The sequence below is a fragment of the Bombina bombina genome, chromosome 2, assembly GCF_027579735.1.
Source record: "Bombina bombina isolate aBomBom1 chromosome 2, aBomBom1.pri, whole genome shotgun sequence".
Taxonomy (NCBI): domain Eukaryota; kingdom Metazoa; phylum Chordata; class Amphibia; order Anura; family Bombinatoridae; genus Bombina; species Bombina bombina.
Window position 1 is genome coordinate 734,368,803 of NC_069500.1, and position 21,679 is coordinate 734,390,481.

Genomic DNA, 21,679 nt, shown 5'->3' on the forward strand with positions numbered 1-21,679 from the left:
AGAACAACGTACATTTGAAAATAGAAGTAAATTTAAGTGTCTTAAAATTACATGCTCTGTCTGAATAATGCAAGTTAAATATTGACTTTCCGATCTCTTTAAGATGTGTGGGGAAAAAGTCTTTTAATATTTGTTTAACAAACCAAATGCACATTAATTAAAATAACACATTCATTCCATTTTCAGTTTGAGCAGATTTTCTGTTGGTTGCCTTTCTTAAAGCAGACGGGTATATAGTGGTACTTCTCTATTGATTTTAGTGTCCGCTCTGTTTAAGGTATATCTGAAACTGCGTCCTGAAGCCAGGGAATTCCTTGAGACACTTTCTAAGGTGTATGAGGTGAGAACATATAGCTGAAATGTTAAAGGACAGTAGAATTGAATATTTGACAAATAAGCAATAAAAGACAATGCAATAGATATGACTTTGAAATCTAAACAAGCAATATGATATTTTTTGGCAAATTTCAAAGTTAAATCATTTTCCTTCCCCCTGTATTATGCGAGTCATCAGCCAATCACAGAATACATATATACTGTGCACATGCTCAGTAGAAGCCAGAGCCTCAAAGTACAGTATATTGGAAAGTTGTGGGCGTGTTGTGTTTTTTTTTTTTTTTTTAGGCTGATTAATCAGTTAATTTATAAGTTTATACTAGATACATCGCAATTATATTATGCAAATCTCTATAGTGTTCACAGTGGTTAGGATAAAGATGATTTGCTGTCACTCACCTTATTGATGTTAAAGGGCGACTAAAGTCAAAATTAAAGTTTCATGATTCAGATAAAACATGATCTGTTTAAATCATTTTGGTTTCTTATGTTTTCTGCAGATTTTTGTATTTACAACGGCAAAAAGAGATTATGCTGAGAAAGTTTTAGAAATCTTGGATCCTCACAAAAAGCTGATCAGGTGACAGGAATAGCGTTTGTTGATATGTTTCTCTTTTAAACTAAAATGGTAGATTCTTGTGAGAACGAGTTCAGGTTTCAAATGCCTCTGTGCTCCCCACAGAAGGCAAGTGATAGTTATTTTCCTGAAAACTACACCTTAGTCACAACTCACACTTGAGGCTTACTAGAAATGCTCATTTTATTTTGTTTCTCTTCCAAATCTTGAGACATCGTCTGTATCAAGACCATTGTGTCTGTGTTGCTGGTCACTATGTGAAGGACTTGAGTATTCTGCAGAGAGACCTGGCCAAGACTGTTGCTCTGGACACCATACCTCAAACCTTTCCTTATCAAGTGAGTACCCACCACCACCAGATGGCATTCTTGTGTCAAACTTGAGTCAAAACAGTGTTTATAGACTGTGCAGTGAGTTACTATGCAGTGGTGAGGCTGACGAGTTGGTCACTACTCCATGTAAGCCCTGTAATGCATTCTTGGAGAAAGTAGTAAAGTAAACTAAGACACACTAGCGCAAAAAAAGGTTCTTGGTGTGTTGAGCTTTAACCTAAGCAATGTGGTGTAACACAAATGTTGGACAACCATATATAAAACTGCTGACCCGATTTTTATACATATCAAAAACATTGATAAGTGTACTTTAAAGTGATGGTAAACTCTTACCTTTTATAAATCATATCCGGAATGTTAGTGATATTTTAATTCATCAGTTGTAATGAAGTTGCTCTAACTTTTTAATATAAAATTCAAATTCCCCATGCTGCGCCGCCCAATTCAGTCCATTTTTCTGTGAGCTAAAGGTTTGTAGCGCTCTAGCTACAATACGTGCCATATGGGGAGAGCACTGATTGGAGAACCATTCAAACCTTTAGCTCACAGAAAAATGTACTTTTGAAGTGCGGGGTATTTGAATTTTTAGAACTATATTAAAAAGTAAGTTATAGCGCAACTTCATTACAACTGATGTCACTAATATTATATGGATCTGATTTTATAAAAGGGAAAGTTTACCATCACTTTACGTATACACTGATTTATGCATTACATTCAACTTGTGCAGATCTGTTGACTATAAATATTTGCTAGAATGAACTCATTTGCATATTCCATAAAGTAGAAAGGCACTGCCATTTTATGAATGTTTCAATATGAATCTTGGAAAAATTATAAAATATATATATATATATATTTTTTTTTACTGTGACATTTGAATTTTAATTTCCTTAAAAGAACTTAAAGGGACAATACAGCTAACCTTTTCTGCAAGCCACTTTACACTTTGATCTATGGAAACAGTGTCCAGTCTTCACAAATATTTTTGAGGATTCTTTGCTATATACCCTTGCTTGTTGAATTTTTAAATACTTGTGAATAAATATCATCACCTCATCTGACCCTCAGTGTTGGGATGTTTCTGTTTATCAGTTTTGTCTTAACCTCCTAAGTGGCCCCTAATGAGCTTAGCACAATGGGCACTCATAGCCATTTTTTATTTCTACCAAGCAGGGTGATGCATACAGCCAGTGAAAAGCTGTACCGCCCACACAATTGGAAACAGCAGGTTTTTCCTCCTCAGTCTACTGAGTTTTACAGGGTTGGCTGTGCTACAGTGCATATGTGAGCTGCACTTGTTGCTGTGTTTTGCGAGGCAGGGACTTAGGAGCACAGACTGTTTCCTATCTAAGGTTCTCTGGCTTTTTTATGTCAGAGGCAAATCAAACTTCGTTTCCAAGCAATGGTGTATTCTGCCATTACCTTCTATGGGAAGTAAAATGTGAATTCTAAAACTTTATTCCATGTTAAAAAATTCTTAAAGGTATTTGAAAGTTGAGTTGCAAAATTAAAAAATAAATCCAGTTTACACCTATTATGAAATTGAATTTGTTCTCAATGTTTTGAGCACTAGATGACGGCAATGTTTTCTTAATTTATTAAAAGTATTCTTTCTAAATTGCTGCCATATAGTGATCCAGACATGTGCATACTCCTGAGCCTGCCTACCCGCTATTCAACAAATGATACCAAAAGAAAAAAGTACATTTTTAACAAAATAAGTTTTTTTTTTTTATTCACATTATCTGAATCATGAAAAAGATCAACATTGGGGTTTCATGTCCCTTTTTAAGTAGCATAGAACAGACTGGTTACAATCATTTCAGGTTTCCCCCCCCCCAATCTAGCCATTCTTACTTCCTCCAACACTATCTGATTACACTTTTGCGGCCTCAAGATTGCTGTATGTCATGGGAATTGATAATTATACTAAGTATTGCCCCTCAGGACATCAAATAAAGATAATGTGTTCTTGGCTGACAATGACAGTGCCTGGAGATATTGTAGTAGTTAGGATAAACCCCATTGATTCTAGAGTGGCTGGAACACATTAAGGGGTTGATTTATCAAAGGCTTCAGAAGCCTTTCAACCCACTGCACGCCGTATTTAACAAGCAGCGGTCATCAGACCGCTGCTTCCCTAATCTTTCGCCATCTCTAAATTGGTGAAATTCAATCTCCGCGGTCTAGTCTGACCGGGGAGATTGACAGCTCCTGCCCGCACATGATTGGCTGTGTGCGGGCATGAGGCGGGATTGCATGCGAGCGCAAAAAAGCGCTCGTGTGCAAAGCTGAATTCCACCAGGGGAATTCAGCCCGTCAGAGGCGAGCTGCGGCAGACATGGACACGTATGTTCGCCTCAGCTTGATAAGTCGCCCTCTAAATGTTTGTACTACTGAAACATTTTGTAAGATTGTAACAGCTCTAACAGACTTGCTTGTTGCTTTAAAGGGATAGTATACTGAAAATTAGTTTTCCCTTAATGTGTTTCCAGTGATTTGTTCTACAAGCTGCAGTGTATGAGAAATTGCTTCTTTAAGTTCATTTTCGTATATATTGTTTTGTTCTATGAAACCACCACCCATTAAAATAGTTTGTTCTTGCAGAGAAATCAGATCTCCTTATTGTATCTACATTCAGATAAGGACTTGTTCCAGGACACAGTTAATTAGGTGAACTGAGAATGAAGTTGAAAACACCAGATAGACAGCAAAGATAGTTGGAAGATCTGTTTCAAATGCAGCACAGCTGTGAAAACATTATCTTTTTGTATATGACATAATTTAGCCAATCTTCAAAAATGTAGAGTATGAGGCATGTAATTATAATTATTCCTATCAGCTTTCTAACAGAATACCAGTGCAACGATGGACAGGAGACCTAAAAGACAGAGAGCTACTTTCCCTGATTTCAGCTCTAGAGGAAATGACCCATGTGGTAAGGAACAATGAGACTGAGAGAATCTGACTTTTGCCCTCATTTAAAGGGACAGTATACTGTAAACTATTTTCCCTTAATGTGTTTCCAATTATTTTTTTTACCACCTACAGAGTATAAAATATGAGAAATTGCTTTTTAAGGTTTATTTGTGTATATGAATTAGCTGACTTTGTGTTTTGAAGCCACAACCTTATAATATAGGTTGAGTTGGTAGGTATAATCAGATCTCATTACTTTATCATATTGTGTACTTATACTGTATCTGCTTCTTTATCTTGTATCTGTCCATAAATTAAAGATCAATACTTGGAGAGAACAATGTAAAATTTATCATTGTATTACCTTATGTCTTCTATACCCCACTGGGAGTGTAATTTATTCTGCTGGCTGTGTTTACACAGATTATCTTTAGCTTGGACCTAAGGCCAGAAACTTTCAGAATAGGTGGGGATACCACAGGCTCAATTAACTATTTCAAATATAAGGGTAAAGGAAATACTTGTAAACAATTTAATATACTCCAGCAGGCAGAGTGGATCATTGGGAACAATTTAAAGGGGATACAATTTTTGAATAAACTGTTCCTTTAACATCACTGTGGGTTTATTTTTGTTGAATTTTTTTAAAGGGACACTCAAGTCAAAATTTTACTTTCATTATTCAGATAGAGCATGCAATTTTAAACCACTTTCCATTTTACTTCCATTAAAAAATAAAAGGTACATAGTCTTTTTATATTAAAACTTTTTGAGTCACCAGCTCCTACTGAGCATGTGCAAGAATTCACAGAATAAGCGTATATGATTGGCTGTCACATGGTACGTGTATGCATTTGTGATTTGCTGATGGCTGTCACATGGTACAGGGGGAGTGGAAATAGACATAACTTTAAAATTGTCATTAAAAAAAATCTACTACTCCTTTGAAGCTCAGACTAAGTGCTGTTGCATTGTCTTATCATGCATTTGTTGATTATGCAAATCTACTGTGTTGACTGGTCCTTTAATTGTATGCTGTAATATATACACAAGTAAAAATACTCAGAAATAAACTCCCCACACATTTTCAAGCAAACCTGATCTATTTCTTTCACAATTACTTCATACTGAACACTCCAGTAGCACAGGGTATCTCTGCTTTTTCAGGAAAATGTATCAAGCTGCTTCAGCCAAATACTCACTCACATAGATGATGTACTGGATATATATATATATATATATATATATATATATATATATATATATATATATATATATATATATATATATATATATATATATATATATATATATATATATATATATATATATTAATCTGTCTCCCCTTTTATTTGCATTCTATATCTGTGTATCTTTCTTTGTATAGGAGGATATACGACTGGTCTCTCATAGATTTCAAATTCGGGAGCTGGAAGTTGAGGATTAAAAACAAGATACCATCTTACAAAAAAAGTTACTTGACCATGGATGGGCAACTTACATTTTCTTCAGTAATGCTGTCATAGCCAGCTACTCTCCCTTCAGATCATTACAGTAAAAACAAATATTATTTTTACTTGTGTTTTTAATAAAAGTGTGTTAACCCAAATGTGCTGTCTAGTTTTGGTTTAATTATTTGACTACAGGAAAGTTTTTGTTTTTTTGTGTATATTTATATTAATATAATAAATTGTAGTAACAAAAATAAATATGGTTGTGTTTACTGGCTGTCCTATTTATTTACTAACTCGTGCCAGGAGTTTATTTTTAAATTTCCAATTGAGCTTTCATCTTGTGCATTTTATAACTAGGTTTTTGTTTTTGAATAAAGATACAATGCAATAAAATATGGACTCCTTTTAAAAAGCAGCTAAATTGCTTTAGAGCTCATGCAAACTTATTTACTGCAAGGTGCAAAGCAGTGGTCATCCGACAGCTGCTTCTTAGAGGGATATGAAACACAATTCAGATAGAACATGTAATTTTAAACAACTTTCTAATTTACTCCTATTATTTCCTTGTTATCTTGATTTGACAAAGCAGGAATGTAAGCTTAGGAGCCGGCCCATTTTTTGTTCAGCACCTTGGGTAGCGCTTGCTAATTGGTGGCTAAGCTTACATTCCTGCTTCTCAAATAAAGATACCAAGAGAATGAAGAAAAAATTATAATAGGAGTAAATTAGAAAGTTGCTTAAAATTGCATGCTCTGTTGGAATCATGAAATAAAACATTTGTGTTCCATATCCCTCCATCTGTTGGGGGAGATTGACAGGCCCTGCTCTCAAATAGATATCCTTGTGCAATGTTAAATGAGGGCAGCAGCCATACAGCATGAGTGGACAGGTTCCCTAGGTGACACACTTGACTGTATGTGATTTAATAAATGAGACCTTAAGGTCTTTTAGCAAATTCAAACCTTTTTATTCAAGCTAAACATCCTCTAAATTTTCCATTATAGCATATTTATCAGTGGCAACATTTAATACCAGATTGCTCATGCTTTTTAACCTTTTTCTTTGAAAATGTAAACGGTTTCCCAAACCAAAGAATATATAATATTAAATTCTGTGTGACATGGGTTAATTCTGGAATTGCTCTGTAGGTTTGGTTCATTTTATTTCTTATCTGTGAAGACATTACACTTAAAGGGACATGAAACCCAAATGTTTTCTTTCATGATTTAGAGAGAGCATGTCATTGTAAACAACTTTCTAATGGACTCCTATTATCCAATTTGCTTCATTCTCTTGATATCCTTTGCTGAAAAGCATATCTAGATAGGCCCAGTAGTTGCTGCACATAGATGCCTTGTGTGATTGGCTCACCCATGTGCATTGCTATTTCTTCATAAAAGGATATCTAAAGAATTAAGCAAATTAGATAATAGAAGTAAATTGGAATGTTGCTCAAAAACATAATTTATGCTTACCTGATAAATTTATTTCTCTTGTAGTGTATCCAGTCCACAGATCATCCATTACTTATGGGATATTCTCCTCCCTAACAGGACGTTGCAAGAGGATCACCCACAGCAGAGCTGTTATATAGCTCCTCCCCTCACTGTCATATCCAGTCATTCGACCGAAACAAACCGAGAAAGGAGAAACCATAGGGTGCAGTGGTGACTGAAATTTGATTAAAATTTAGACCTGCCTTAAAAGGACAGGGCGGGCCGTGGACTGGATACACTACAAGAGAAATAAATTTATCAGGTAAGCATAAATTATGTTTTCTCTTTTTAAGTGTATCCAGTCCACGGATCATCCATTACTTATGGGATACCGATACCAAAGCTAAAGTACACGGATGATGGGAGGGACAAGGCAGGAACTCAAACGGAAGGAACCACTGCCTGAAGAACCTTTCTCCCAAAAACAGCCTCCGAAGAAGCAAAAGTATCAAATTTGTAAAATTTGGAAAAGGTATGAAGCGAAGACCAAGTCGCAGCCTTGCAAATCTGTTCAACAGAGGCCTCATTTTTAAAGGCCCAGGTGGAAGCCACAGCTCTAGTAGAATGAGCTGTAATTCTTTCAGGGGGCTGCTGTCCAGCAGTCTCATACGCTAAACAGATTATACTCCGAAGCCAAAAAGACAGAGAGGTTGCCGAGGCCTTTTGACCTCTCCTCTGTCCAGAGTAAACTACAAACAGGTTAGATGTTTGACGAAAATCTTTAGTAGCCTGCAAGTAAAACTTCAATGCACGGACTACGTCTAGATTATGCAAAAGACGTTCCTTCTTTGAAGAAGGATTAGGGCATAATGACGGAACAACAATCTCTTGATTGATATTCTTGTTAGAAACCACCTTAGGTAAAAACCCAGGTTTTGTACGCAGAACTACTTTATCTGAATGAAAAATCGGATAAGGAGAATCACAATGTAAGGCAGATAACTCTGAGACTCTTCGAGCCGAGGAAATAGCCATCAGAAAAAGAACTTTCCATGATAGAAGTTTGATATCAATAGAATGAAGGGGTTCAAACGGAACTCCTTGAAGAACTTTAAGAACTAAGTTTAAGCTCCATGGGGGAGCAACAGGTTTAAACACAGGCTTAATTCTAACTAAAGCCTGACAAAATGCCTGAACGTCTGCCAGACGCTTGTGTAAAAGAATAGACCGAGCAGAAATCTGTCCCTTTAAAGAACTAGCCCCTGTCCCTCTTGGAGGAAGGACAATATTCTAGGAATCCTAACCCTACTCCATGAGTAATTTTTGGATTCACACCAATGAAGATATTTACGCCATATCTTGTGGTAAATTTTCCTGGTGACAGGCTTTCGCGCCTGTATCAAGGTATCAATTACTGACTCGGAGAAGCCACACTTTGATAGGATCAAGCGTTCAATCTTCATGCAGTCAGTCTCAGAGAAAGTAGATTCGGATGATTGAAAGGACCTTGTATTAGAAGGTCTTGTCTCAGAGGCAGAGTCCATGGTGGAAAGAATGACATGTCCACTAGGTCTGCATACCAGGTCCTGCGTGGCCACGCAGGCGCTATCAATATCACCGAAGCTCTCTCCTGTCTGATTTTGGCAATCAGACGAGGGAGCAGAGGAAACGGTGGAAACACATAAGCCAGGTTGAAGAACCAAGGCGCTGCTAGAGCATCTATCAGTGCCGCTTTTGGGTCCCTGGACCTGGATCCGTAACAAGGAAGCTTGGCGTTCTGGCGAGACGCCATGAGATCCAGTTCTGGTTTGCCCCAACGGAGAACCAATTGAGCAAACACCTCCGGATGGAGTTCCCACTCCCCCGGATGAAAAGTCTGACGACTTAGAAAATCCGCCTTCCAGTTCTCTACCCCTGGGATATGGATCGCTGACAGGTGGCAAGAGTGAGTCTCTGCCCAGCGAATTATCTTGGAGACTTCTGACATCGCTAGGGAACTTCTGGTCCCCCCTTGATGGTTGATGTAAGCCACAGTCGTGATGTTGTCCGACTGAAATCTGATGAACCTCAGTTTTGCTAACTGAGGCCAAGCCAGAAGAGCATTGAATATTGCTCTTAACTCCATGAGCCCTCAGGGAGTTCCAGACTGCACCCCAACCTAGAAGGCTGGCGTCTGTTGTAACAATGGTCCAATCTGGCCTGCGAAAGGTCATACCTTTTGGACAGATGGATCCGAGATAACCACCTGTAATGATCTGATTGTGGTTGTGGATCTCAACTGCGGAAAATATATGATTGTATGCCTTACTTTAAGATACAATGAGGAAGTTACAATGTATCTGTCTGCATGGCAGCTGAAAGTTACTATTTGATTTAAATTCCTGATCAGTATTTCTGAATCAGGTTGTACAGCAGTTGTTAACCAAACGCACCGTGGATGGGATACACTTTTCCTGATAGTCACTGAGCACACAGGAGGAGCGTTGGTCAGTACAGATGCAGCAGGCTGTTAGTCAATTGAAGTGTGATACACGCTGATAGCTGTGCTGTTTGTGAGAGCTGACAGGCAGATGGGTGGAGCAGGTATTAAGTGCTGTGCTGTAGCGTTACTCACAAAAGTTCAGTCTGAAGTTTATCACGCTACTCCTGAAGCGTGTGAAGAGAAATATGAGGAGGTATCCTGTGAGTGTGGTCCAATGTAAGTTAAGCGTCTGTACAAAGTTATAAAGTTCACAACTTATATCGGATGAGACTGCAGTTGCGGTTTGGAAAACACTTGATCTGCCAGAGGCAATTAAGCAGGAAAATAATGCAGCAGCGGTGTTTGTTAATCCAAATTAGGAAATGTTCAGACTTAGCATATAAGTCTCTTTCAGTTTCTCTAGTAGGCTCCGTATTAGAAAAGGTTTAAATACCTTCAGATAGTTAGACTTGAACAGAGAGAGGTAAATCCCTGCAGCAGGTCTGTGAAGCTGTATGCTAAACTGGAAACAATACTGAAGCAGGGAGGGAGGCGTGTCCAGGCTTTAAATAACCTTGCTAGGTGTGAGCACAGGTAAAATTAAAGGGACAGAAAGGAATAAGGAAATCCATGACATACCCCCCACCTCAGGGTAGGTGCCCCGCAGCTACGAATCTAGGTCGTTCTGGATTCCTCCTGTGAAACAGGGATACCAATTTGGGAGCATGAACATTCGAGGAAGGTTCCCAAGAGTTATTCTCCTCAGAGAATCCCTTCCAACGGATTAAGTATTGAAGAGTTCCACGGTAAATACGGGAGTCCAGGATGGCATCGACTTCGTATTCCGTGTCCGAATCCTGTAAGATGAGAGGAGGAATCTGGCTGGCCACCTGTCTAGTTTCGCAATGAGGTTTTAACAAAGAGACGTGGAAGGTGGGATGAAGTCGAAAGGTAGAAGGCAGATCCAAGGTAACAGCATTTTGGTTCACAACCTTTGTGATAGGATAAGGACCAATGAAGACAGCACTAAGTTTCTTGCTGGGGATTTTCAGTTTTATATTCTTGGTCGACAGCCAGACCAGATCACCTATTTTATAGGAAGGTGGTTGACGTCTTCGGAGGTTGTAGTAACGTCTCTGATGAGCCTGAGCATCAGCTATATGCCTCTTGAGTTCTATGAAAAGATCCTGGAGATCCTTAGTGAGGTCATCAACCTTAGGACAGTTTGAATCTGTCCGAGGGTGAAGTTGGAAGGAAGGGTGAAAAGCATAATTCGCAAAAAATGGTGTCTTGGAAGTAGTGGAACTTGTAGAATTGTTGTATGCATATTCAGCCATAGCAAGGGTATTAGCCCACTGGTCTTGCTGGTTGGAACAATAAGAACGAAAATACTGTTCGAGCCATTGGTTTATTCTCTCTGTTTGGCCATTTGATTGGGGGTGAAATGAGGAGGAGAATCGGAGTTCTACTTGCATAGTGTCACATAATTTTTTCCAGAAACGAGAGGTGAATTGACTACCTCTATCAGTTACAATGGAATCTGGGAGACCGTGTAATTTGACGATGTTATTCAAGAAAAGAACTGCAAGTTCTGATGAAGTTGGGAGCTTATGATATGGGAGGAAATGGGCCATCTTGGTAAGATGATCAACAACAACAAGTATGGTATTGTAACCAAGTGACAATGGAAGTTCGACGATGAAATCCATTCCTATGGTTTGCCACGGTCGGTCAGGTATCTGTAATGGTAAGAGTAATCCGAAAGGAGGTCTTTTTTCATTCTTGGAAACTGTACATATGTGGCAAGATTGAACATATCTTTGCACAGAAGTTTTGATAGCAGGCCACCAGTACGTACGTGAAAGAAGATCATAGGTTTTGTGGATTCCAAGATGTCCTGCCATCGGTGAGTCATGATGTTCTTTTAACAAATTGTCTCGAAGGGAAGGTGGTACATAAAGACGTCCTTGGTGGTAATAGAGACCATCTTGTCCCAGTGTGAGTTTAAGCTTAGGGATGGAAGTATCTTTCTGTTGTAGGAGTTTAAGGACTTCAGGATAAGTAGGAGATAGTGTAATGAATTGCTCAGCTGGAATGACTGTACCAGGAGTATCGGAATGATGAGGATTGGTATCTTTTCTGGACAAGGCATCCGCTTTCCCATTCTTACTCCCTGGTCTGTAGGTTATATGGAAATCAAACCTTGATAGGAATAAACTCCATCTTAGCTGTCTAGAGGATAAGGTACGGTTAGTCAGTAGGTATTCCAGATTTTTGTGGTCCGTATATATTAGTATCGGAAATTTACTGCCCTCTAGGAGATGTCTCCAGTGTTCTAATGAGACCTTGATCACTAACAACTCCTTTTCGCCTACAGGGTAGTTATATTCGGCTGGTGTCATTACTCGTGAAAAGAAGGCAACAGGGTGGAGTGGATCTTCTGGAGTTTTACGTTGAGACAGAATGGACCCTAGAGCGTAGTTGGAGGCGTCAACTTCAAGTACATAATGGGCATCAGGGTCTGGAAACTTAAGAATCGGTGCTTTAGTGAAAACATCCTTAAGGTGTTCAAAAATAGCCTGTGTTTGAGGTGTCCAGTGGAATGTAGTTTTGACACTTGTAAGAGAAGTTAAAGGCTTAGTAAGAGAGGAATAATTCTTGATGAATTTCCTATAGTAATTGGAGAAACCAAGGAATTTTTGCAGGTCCTTTTTGGAGGAAGGTATGGGCCAGTTTTTAATAGTTTGCACTTTTGAATCATCCATCTGAATTCCTGTGGGAGTGATAGTATAACCCAGGAATGTAATAACAGAGGTGTGGAAGATGCATTTTTCCAATTTGGCAAAAAGTCGGTGTTGTCTAAGGCGAGAGAGCACCCAACGGACGTGTTTTATATGTTCAATGATGTTAGTAGAGTATATCAGAATGTAGTCCAAATATACAACTACACAGATGTCAAGGAGATCACGGAATATATCGTTTATTAGATATTGGAACGTTGCCGGGGCATTACAGAGCCCGAAAGGCATCACCTTATACTCATAGAGCCCATATCTTGTTCTGAAGGCGGTGAGCCACTCGTCTCCTTTTCGGATCCTGACGAGATTATAGGCTCCACGTAGGTCTAATTTAGTGTATATGGTGGCTTGACTGAGACGTTCGATGAGTTCGGGAATTAGAGGTAAGGGATAGCGGTTCTTGACAGTCCGTTTATTAAGTTCCCTATAATCAATTATAGGGCGTAGGGAGTTGTCCTTATTTCTGACGAAGAAAATGCCGGCCCCAGCAGGGGAAGAAGAGGGTTGTATAAACCCTTTCCTTAAATTCTCTGAAAGGTAAGTTTTGAGGTGATCTAGTTCAGGCTGTGATAGAGGGTATATGTGCCCGTAAGGAATGGAAGCTCCTGGAAGTAGTTGAATAGGACAGTCGTACGGGCGATGTGGAGGAAGGGACTCTGCTTCCTTTTCACTGAATACATCTTGATAGTCAGAAGGAATAATTCTTCCAGTAGGATTTATAGAACAGATCAAGGAGTGATGAAAACAGGTGTTCTTGCAATAATCTGAGAGGAATTCGACTTCGAGGCGATCCCAATGTATGGTGGGTTCATGCGTCTGTAACCATTGTAGACCAAGCACCAGGGGAAACATGGGAGAATTTATCACATCAAAGGATATGAATTCAGTGTGTGCACTTGACGTGGAAACCTTGATGGGAATAGTTTGGTGTGTAATAGGACCGGAACTAATTGTATTACCATCAATAACTCTAATGGACACAGGTCTTGCTTTCAACACAGTGGGTATTTTATTTATAGTGACAAAAACAGAATCAATATAGAAAGAATGTGCCCCAGAGTCGATGATGGCTTCACTGATTTGCTGGTGTAGATCCCACTGTAAGGTAAGAGATAAAGAGCAGTAAGCAACTTGGTTAACATTAGTGGTTAAGCATGTGGTTTTTCTGAAGGACTTACGTTTCTTCTGCCTTTGTAAGATAGGACACTCTCTTACAGTATGTGCATTTGAAGCACAATACATGCAGAGGTTGTTTATGCGTCTGCGATTCCTTTCTTCTGGTTGTAAAGGGCCTCTAGTGAATCCCAAATCCATAGGTTCTGAGGTTTGAGTGACTGTAGGTTTTTGGTAAGTAGTAGAGGGTCTTGTGATAATATCCATACCTTGTTTTTCTGATTTGCGTTCTCTCAACCTTCTATCAATCTGAATGCTTAGTGTGATTAGTCCTTCCAAGGACCTAGGAAGCTCAATGCGAGCGAGTTCATCTTTAAGGGCATCATTTAGACCTAGACGGTACTGATTCCTAAGGGCAATATCGCTCCACTCAGTATCTTTACTGTATTGCTTGAACTCAGTTAAATATTCCTCCACCTGCTTTTTCCCTTGTTTAAGAGACCTCATTTTAGTCTCTGCAGTAAGCTGAGTGTTAATATCTTGATAAAGAATTGCCATTTCCTTGAAGAAGTCTTCCAGTGATGTTAAAATAGGATGATCTTGTTCAAAGAATGAGTCAGCCCAATTGCGGGGTTCACCTCGCAGAAAAGAAATGACCGTTAAAACCTTAACTCGTTCAGTTGCGTAGGTTTTAGGTTTTAGACTGAAAAGAAGATAACAAGAGTTTTTGAACTGAGAGAACATAGCCCTGTCTCCATGGAATTTGTCGGGCATAGAGACTTGGGGTTCTGGGGTAGCCTCTGGTGTGGCTGATTTATTCATTGAGTCTTTTATTATATTGTTGAGTGTCTCATTTTGAACTTGTAATTCTCTAAGGCCATGACTTAGCTGATCCACCCTCTGGGAGAGAGTGTAAACAATTTTAGGTAATTCCGCTGGATCCATTTTTATGGGCTTCAGTATTATGTAATGATCTGATTGTGGTTGTGGATCTCAACTGCGGAAAATATATGATTGTATGCCTTACTTTAAGATACAATGAGGAAGTTACAATGTATCTGTCTGCATGGCAGCTGAAAGTTACTATTTGATTTAAATTCCTGATCAGTATTTCTGAATCAGGTTGTACAGCAGTTGTTAACCAAACGCACCGTGGATGGGATACACTTTTCCTGATAGTCACTGAGCACACAGGAGGAGCGTTGGTCAGTACAGATGCAGCAGGCTGTTAGTCAATTGAAGTGTGATACACGCTGATAGCTGTGCTGTTTGTGAGAGCTGACAGGCAGATGGGTGGAGCAGGTATTAAGTGCTGTGCTGTAGCGTTACTCACAAAAGTTCAGTCTGAAGTTTATCACGCTACTCCTGAAGCGTGTGAAGAGAAATATGAGGAGGTATCCTGTGAGTGTGGTCCAATGTAAGTTAAGCGTCTGTACAAAGTTATAAAGTTCACAACTTATATCGGATGAGACTGCAGTTGCGGTTTGGAAAACACTTGATCTGCCAGAGGCAATTAAGCAGGAAAATAATGCAGCAGCGGTGTTTGTTAATCCAAATTAGGAAATGTTCAGACTTAGCATATAAGTCTCTTTCAGTTTCTCTAGTAGGCTCCGTATTAGAAAAGGTTTAAATACCTTCAGATAGTTAGACTTGAACAGAGAGAGGTAAATCCCTGCAGCAGGTCTGTGAAGCTGTATGCTAAACTGGAAACAATACGGAAGCAGGGAGGGAGGCGTGTCCAGGCTTTAATAACCTTGCTAGGTGTGAGCACAGGTAAAATTAAAGGGACAGAAAGGAATAAGGAAATCCATGACACCACCAGAGAAGAAATGCTCTGGTTTCCTGGTCCAGATTTAATAGAGGGGACAAATCTTTGTAATCCCCATTCCACTGGCTGAGCATGCATAAATGCAGCGGTCTGAGATGCAGGCGCGCAAATGGCACTATGTCCATCGCCGCCACCATTAAGCCGATTACTTCCATGCACTGAGCCACCGTGGGGCGCGGAATGGAGTGAAGAACACGGCAAGCATTTAGAAGTTTTGATAACCTGGACTCCGTCAGGTAAATTTTCATTTCTATAGAATCTATCAGAGTCCCTAGGAAGGAAACCCTTGTGAGAGGGGATAGAGAACTCTTTTCTTCGTTCACTTTCCACCCATGCGACCTCAGGAATGCCAGAACTATCTCTGTATGAGACTTGGTAATTTGAAAGCTTGACGCCTGTATCAGGATGTCGTCTAGATAGGGAGCCACCGCTATGCCTCGCGGCCTTAGAACCGCCAGGAGTGAGCCCAGAACCTTTGTAAAAATTATTGGGGCTGTAGCCAACCCGAATGGGAGAGCTACAAACTGGTAATGCCTGTCTAGAAAGGCAAACCTCAGGAACCGATGATGATTCTTGTGAATCGGTATGTGAAGGTAAGCATCCTTTAAGTCCACTGTGGTCATGAACTGACCCTCTTGGATCATGGGTAGGATGGTTCAAATAGTTTCCATCTTGAATGATGGAACTCTGAGGAATTTGTTTAGGATCTTTAAATCCAAAATTGGTCTGAAGGTTCCCTCTTTTTTGGGAACCACAGATTTGAATAAAATCCCTGTCCTTGCTCCGTCCGCGGAACTGGATGGATCACTCCCATTACAAGGAGGTCTTGCACGCAGCTTAGAAATGCCTCTTTCTTTATCTGGTTCGCAGATAATCTTGAAAGGTGAAATCTCCCTTGTGGGGGAGAAGCTTTGAAGTCCAGAAGATATCCCTGAGATATGATCTCCAACGCCCAGGGATCCTGAACATCTCTTGCCCACGCCTGGGCGAAGAGAGAGAGTCTGCCCCCTACTAGATCCGTTGTCGGATAGGGGGCCGCTCCTTCATGCTGTCTTGGAGGCAGCAGCAGGCTTTCTGGCCTGCTTGCCTGTTCCAGGCCTGGGTAGGTTTCCAGGTCTGCTTAGATTGAGCAAAAGTTCCCTCTTGTCTTGAGGTAGAGGGAATTGATGTTGCACCTGCCTTGAAGTTTCGAAAGGCACGAAAATTAGACTGTTTGGCCTTTGATTTGGCCCTGTCCTGAGGAAGGGTATGACCCTTACCTCCAGTAATGTCAGCAATAATTTCCTTCAAACCAGGCCCGAATAAGGTCTGCCCCTTGAAAGGAATGTTGAGTAATTTAGACTTCGAAGTCACATCAGCTGACCAGGATTTAAGCCATAGCACCCTGCGCGCCTGGATGGCGAAACCGGAATTTTTAGCCGTTAGTTTAGTCAAATGAACAACGGCATCAGAAATAAAAGAGTTAGCTAGCTTAAGTGTGCTAAGCTTGTCAATAATTTCAGTCAATGGAGCTGTATGGATGGCCTCTTCCAGGGCCTCAAACCAGAACCCCGCCGCAGATGTGACAGGCGCAATGCATGCAAGGGGCTGTAAAATAAAACCTTGTTGAATAAACATTTTCTTAAGGAAACCCTCTAATTTTTTTATCCATTGGATTTGAAAAAGCACAACTGTCCTCGACAGGGATAGTGGTACGCTTTGCTAAAGTAGAAACTGCTCCCTCCACCTTAGGGACTGTCTGCCATAAGTCCCGTGTAGTGGCATCTATTGGAAACATTTTTCTAAATATAGGAGGTGGGGAAAAGGGCACACCGGGTCTATCCCACTCCTTACTTATGATTTCTGTAAGCCTTTTAGGTATTGGAAAAACATCAGTGCTCGCCGGCACTGCATAGTATTTATCCAGCCTACACAATTTCTCTGGCACTGCAATTGTGTCACAGTTGTTCAGAGCAGCTAATACCTCCCCAAGCAATGTACGGAGGTTCTCAAGCTTAAATTTAAAATTAGAAATCTCTGAATCAGGTCTCCCCGATTCAGAGACATCACCCACAGACTGAAGCTCTCCGTCCTCAGGTTCTGCATATTGTGACGCAGTATCAGACATGGCTCTTACAGCATCTACACGCTCTGTATCTCGTCTAACCCCAGAGCTATTGCGCTTGCCTCTTATTTCAGGCAATCTGGCTAACACCTGTGACAGGGTATTATTCATGATTGCAGCCATGTCCTGCAAAGTAATCGCTATGGGCATCCCTGATGTACTTGGCGCCATATTAGCGTGCGTCCCTCGAGCGGGAGGCGAAGGGTCCGACACGTGGGGAGAGTTAGTCGGCATAACTTCCCCCTCGTCAGAATCTTCTGGTGATATTTCTTTTATAGTTAAAGACTGATTTTTACTGTTTAAGGTGAAATCAATACATTTAGTACACATTCTCCTATGGGGCTCCACCATGGCTTTTAAACATAATGAACAAGTAGTTTCTTCTGTGTCAGACATGTTTATACAGACTAGCAATGGGACTAGCAAGCTTGGAAAATACTTTAAACCAAGTTAACAAGCAATATAGAAAACGTTACTGTGCCTTTAAGAGAAACAAATTTTGCAAAATTTGAAATAACAGTGGAAAAAAAGGCAGTTAGACAAACGAAATTTTTACAGTGTATGTAACAAGTTAGCAGAGCATTGCACCCACTTGCAAATGGATGATTAACCCCTTAATACCAAAAACAGAATAATGAATGACAAAAAACGTTTTTAAACACAGTCACAACAACTGCCACAGTCTACTGTGGTTGTTACCCTCCTCAAACACGACTTTTGAAGCCTTTAGAGCCCTTCAGAGATGTCCTGTATCAAGCAGAAGGAAGCTGAATGTCTCAGTCTGTAATTTAAGCCGCGCAGAAAAGCGCTAAAATAGGTCCCTCCCACTCATATTACAACAGTGGAAAACCTCAGGAAACTGTTTCTAGACAAAATTCAAGCCAGCCATGTGGAGAAAAAACTAGGCCCCAATAAGTTTTGTCACCAAACATATATAAAAACGATTAACATGCCAGCAAACGTTTTATATTACACTTTTATAAGAGTATGTATCTCTGTTAATAAACCTGATACCAGTCGCTTTTAAATCACCGCATTTAGGCTTAACTTACATTAATCCGGTATCAGCAGCATTTTTCTAGCAAGTTCCATCCCTAGAAATCTGTTTACTGCACATACCTTATTGCAGGAAAACCTGCACGCCATTCCCTCCCTGAAGTTACCTCACTCCTCAGAATATGTGAGAACAGCCATGGATCTTAGTTACTTCTGCTAAGATCATAGAAGTCACAGGCAGATTCTTCTTCTAATGCTGCCTTTGATAAAACAGTACACTCCGGTACCATTTAAAAATAAAACTTTTGATTGAAGTTAAAAACTAACTATAATACACCACACTCCTCTTACTACATCCATCTTTGTTGAGAGTTGCAAGAGAATGACTGGGTATGGCAATGAGGGGAGGAGCTATATAACAGCTCTGCTGTGGGTGATCCTCTTGCAATGTCCTGTTGGGGAGGAGAATATCCCATAAGTAATGGATGATCCGTGGACTGGATACACTTAACAAGAGAAAATGTATTCTCTACCTGAATCGTGAAATAAAAAAATTGTGTTTAGTGTCCCTTTAACTTTGGCAAATACTTTACCATTTTAATATTTAGAATTTTAAGCCAAAGAAGATACCCAGGAATGTTTCCGTCTAATCAAGTTACCTGTAGTCCCAGATATTTGTATGGTTTGATAGTCTCAAGGACAGTGAGCACCTGCAGCTCTTTCCTGTAACGTGTGTGTATATATTCATACAAATACTGCATCTGGATATTTTCACATTTCCATTTAAAGGACCATTCAATACAGTAGAATTAAATATATAACAAGTACATAACAAAAAACAGAATTTATGTTTACCTGATAAATTACTTTCTCCAACGGTGTGTCCGGTCCACGGCGTCATCCTTACTTGTGGGATATTCTCTTCCCCAACAGGAAATGGCAAAGAGCCCAGCAAAGCTGGTCACATGATCCCTCCTAGGCTCCGCCTTCCCCAGTCATTCGACCGACGTAAAGGAGGAATATTTGCATAGGAGAAATCATATGATACCGTGGTGACTGTAGTTAAAGAAAATAAAATATCAGACCTGATTAAAAAACCAGGGCGGGCCGTGGACCGGACACACCGTTGGAGAAAGTAATTTATCAGGTAAACATAAATTCTGTTTTCTCCAACATAGGTGTGTCCGGTCCACGGCGTCATCCTTACTTGTGGGAACCAATACCAAAGCTTTAGGACACGGATGATGGGAGGGAGCAAATCAGGTCACCTAGATGGAAGGCACCACGGCTTGCAAAACCTTTCTCCCAAAAATAGCCTCAGAAGAAGCAAAAGTATCAAATTTGTAAAATTTGGTAAAAGTGTGCAGTGAAGACCAAGTCGCTGCCTTACATATCTGATCAACAGAAGCCTCGTTCTTGAAGGCCCATGTGGAAGCCACGGCCCTAGTGGAATGAGCTGTGATTCTTTCAGGAGGCTGCCGTCCGGCAGTCTCATAAGCCAATCTGATGATGCTTTTAAGCCAAAAAGAGAGAGAGGTAGAAGTTGCTTTTTGACCTCTCCTTTTACCAGAATAAACAACAAACAAGGAAGATGTTTGTCTGAAATCCTTTGTAGCATCTAAATAGAATTTTAGAGCACGAACTACATCCAAATTGTGCAACAAACGTTCCTTCTTTGAAACTGGATTCGGACACAAAGAAGGCACGACTATCTCCTGGTTAATGTTTTTGTTAGAAACAACTTTCGGAAGAAAACCAGGTTTAGTACGCAAAACCACCTTATCTGCATGGAACACCAGATAAGGAGAACACTGCAGAGCAGATAACTCTGAAACTCTTCTAGCAGAAGAAATTGCAACCAAAAACAAAACTTTCCAAGATAATAACTTAATATCTACGGAATGTAAGGGTTCAAACGGAACCCCCTGAAGAACTGAAAGAACTAAATTGAGACTCCAAGGAGGAGTCAAAGGTTTGTAAACAGGCTTGATTCTAACCAGAGCCTGAACAAAAGCTTGAACATCTGGCACAGCCGCCAGCTTTTTGTGAAGTAAAACAGATAAAGGAGAAATCTGTCCCTTCAAAGAACTTGCAGATAATCCTTTCTCCAAACCTTCTTGAAGAAAGGATAGAATCTTAGGAATTTTTATCTTGTTCCATGGGAATCCTTTAGATTCACACCAACAGATATATTTTTTCCATATTTTATGGTAGATTTTTCTAGTTACAGGCTTTCTGGCCTGAACAAGAGTATCAATGACAGAATCTGAGAACCCTCGCTTTGATAAAATCAAGCGTTCAATCTCCAAGCAGTCAGTTGGAGTGATGCCAGATTCGGATGTTCGAACGGACCTTGAACAAGAAGGTCCTGTCTCAAAGGTAGCTTCCATGGTGGAGCCGATGACATATTCACCAGGTCTGCATACCAAGTCCTGCGTGGCCACGCAGGAGCTATCAAGATCACCGATGCCCTCTCCTGATTGATCCTGGCTACCAGCCTGGGGATGAGAGGAAACGGTGGGAATACATAAGCTAGGTTGAAGGTCCAAGGTGCTACTAGTGCATCTACTAGAGTCGCCTTGGGATCCCTGGATCTGGACCCGTAGCAAGGAACCTTGAAGTTCTGACGAGAGGCCATCAGATCCATGTCTGGAATGCCCCACAATTGAGTAATTTGGGCAAAGATTTCCGGATGGAGTTCCCACTCCCCCGGATGAAATGTCTGACGACTCAGAAAATCCGCTTCCCAGTTTTCCACTCCTGGGATGTGGATTGCAGACAAGTGGCAGGAGTGAGTCTCCGCCCATTGAATGATTTTGGTCACTTCTTCCATCGCCAGGGAACTCCTTGTTCCCCCCTGATGGTTGATATACGCAACAGTCGTCATGTTGTCTGATTGAAACCGTATGAATTTGGCCTTTGCTAGCTGAGGCCAAGCCTTGAGAGCATTGAATATCGCTCTCAGTTCCAGAATATTTATCGGGAGAAGAGATTCTTCCCGAGACCAAAGACCCTGAGCTTTCAGGGGTTCCCAGACCGCGCCCCAGCCCACCAGACTGGCGTCGGTCGTGACAATGACCCACTCTGGTCTGCGGAAGCTCATCCCCTGTGACAGGTTGTCCAGGGTCAGCCACCAACGGAGTGAATCTCTGGTCCTCTGATCTACTTGTATCGTCGGAGACAAGTCTGTATAATCCCCATTCCACTGATTGAGCATGCACAGTTGTAATGGTCTCAGATGAATTCGCGCAAAAGGAACTATGTCCATTGCCGCGACCATCAAACCTATTACTTCCATGCACTGCGCTATGGAAGGAAGAGG

At 40.6% G+C, this 21,679-nt stretch overlaps 1 protein-coding gene across 1 annotated transcript in view; it reads right to left on the reverse strand.

Moving 5' to 3' along the window:
• Positions 1 to 6,781: 6,781 nt before the first annotated feature.
• Positions 6,782 to 21,679, reverse strand: part of PCSK4 (proprotein convertase subtilisin/kexin type 4) — a 277,432-nt gene continuing 262,534 nt past the window's right edge. Inside the window, exons 17-20 of the mRNA XM_053700025.1 lie at positions 13,699 to 14,132; positions 11,377 to 11,568; positions 10,333 to 10,749; positions 6,782 to 6,792 (exon numbers count right to left, since the gene is read on the reverse strand). Of these exons, the coding sequence (XP_053556000.1) occupies positions 6,782 to 6,792; positions 10,333 to 10,749; positions 11,377 to 11,568; positions 13,699 to 14,132 (1,054 nt within the window). The remainder of the gene's footprint in view (positions 6,793 to 10,332; positions 10,750 to 11,376; positions 11,569 to 13,698; positions 14,133 to 21,679) is intronic.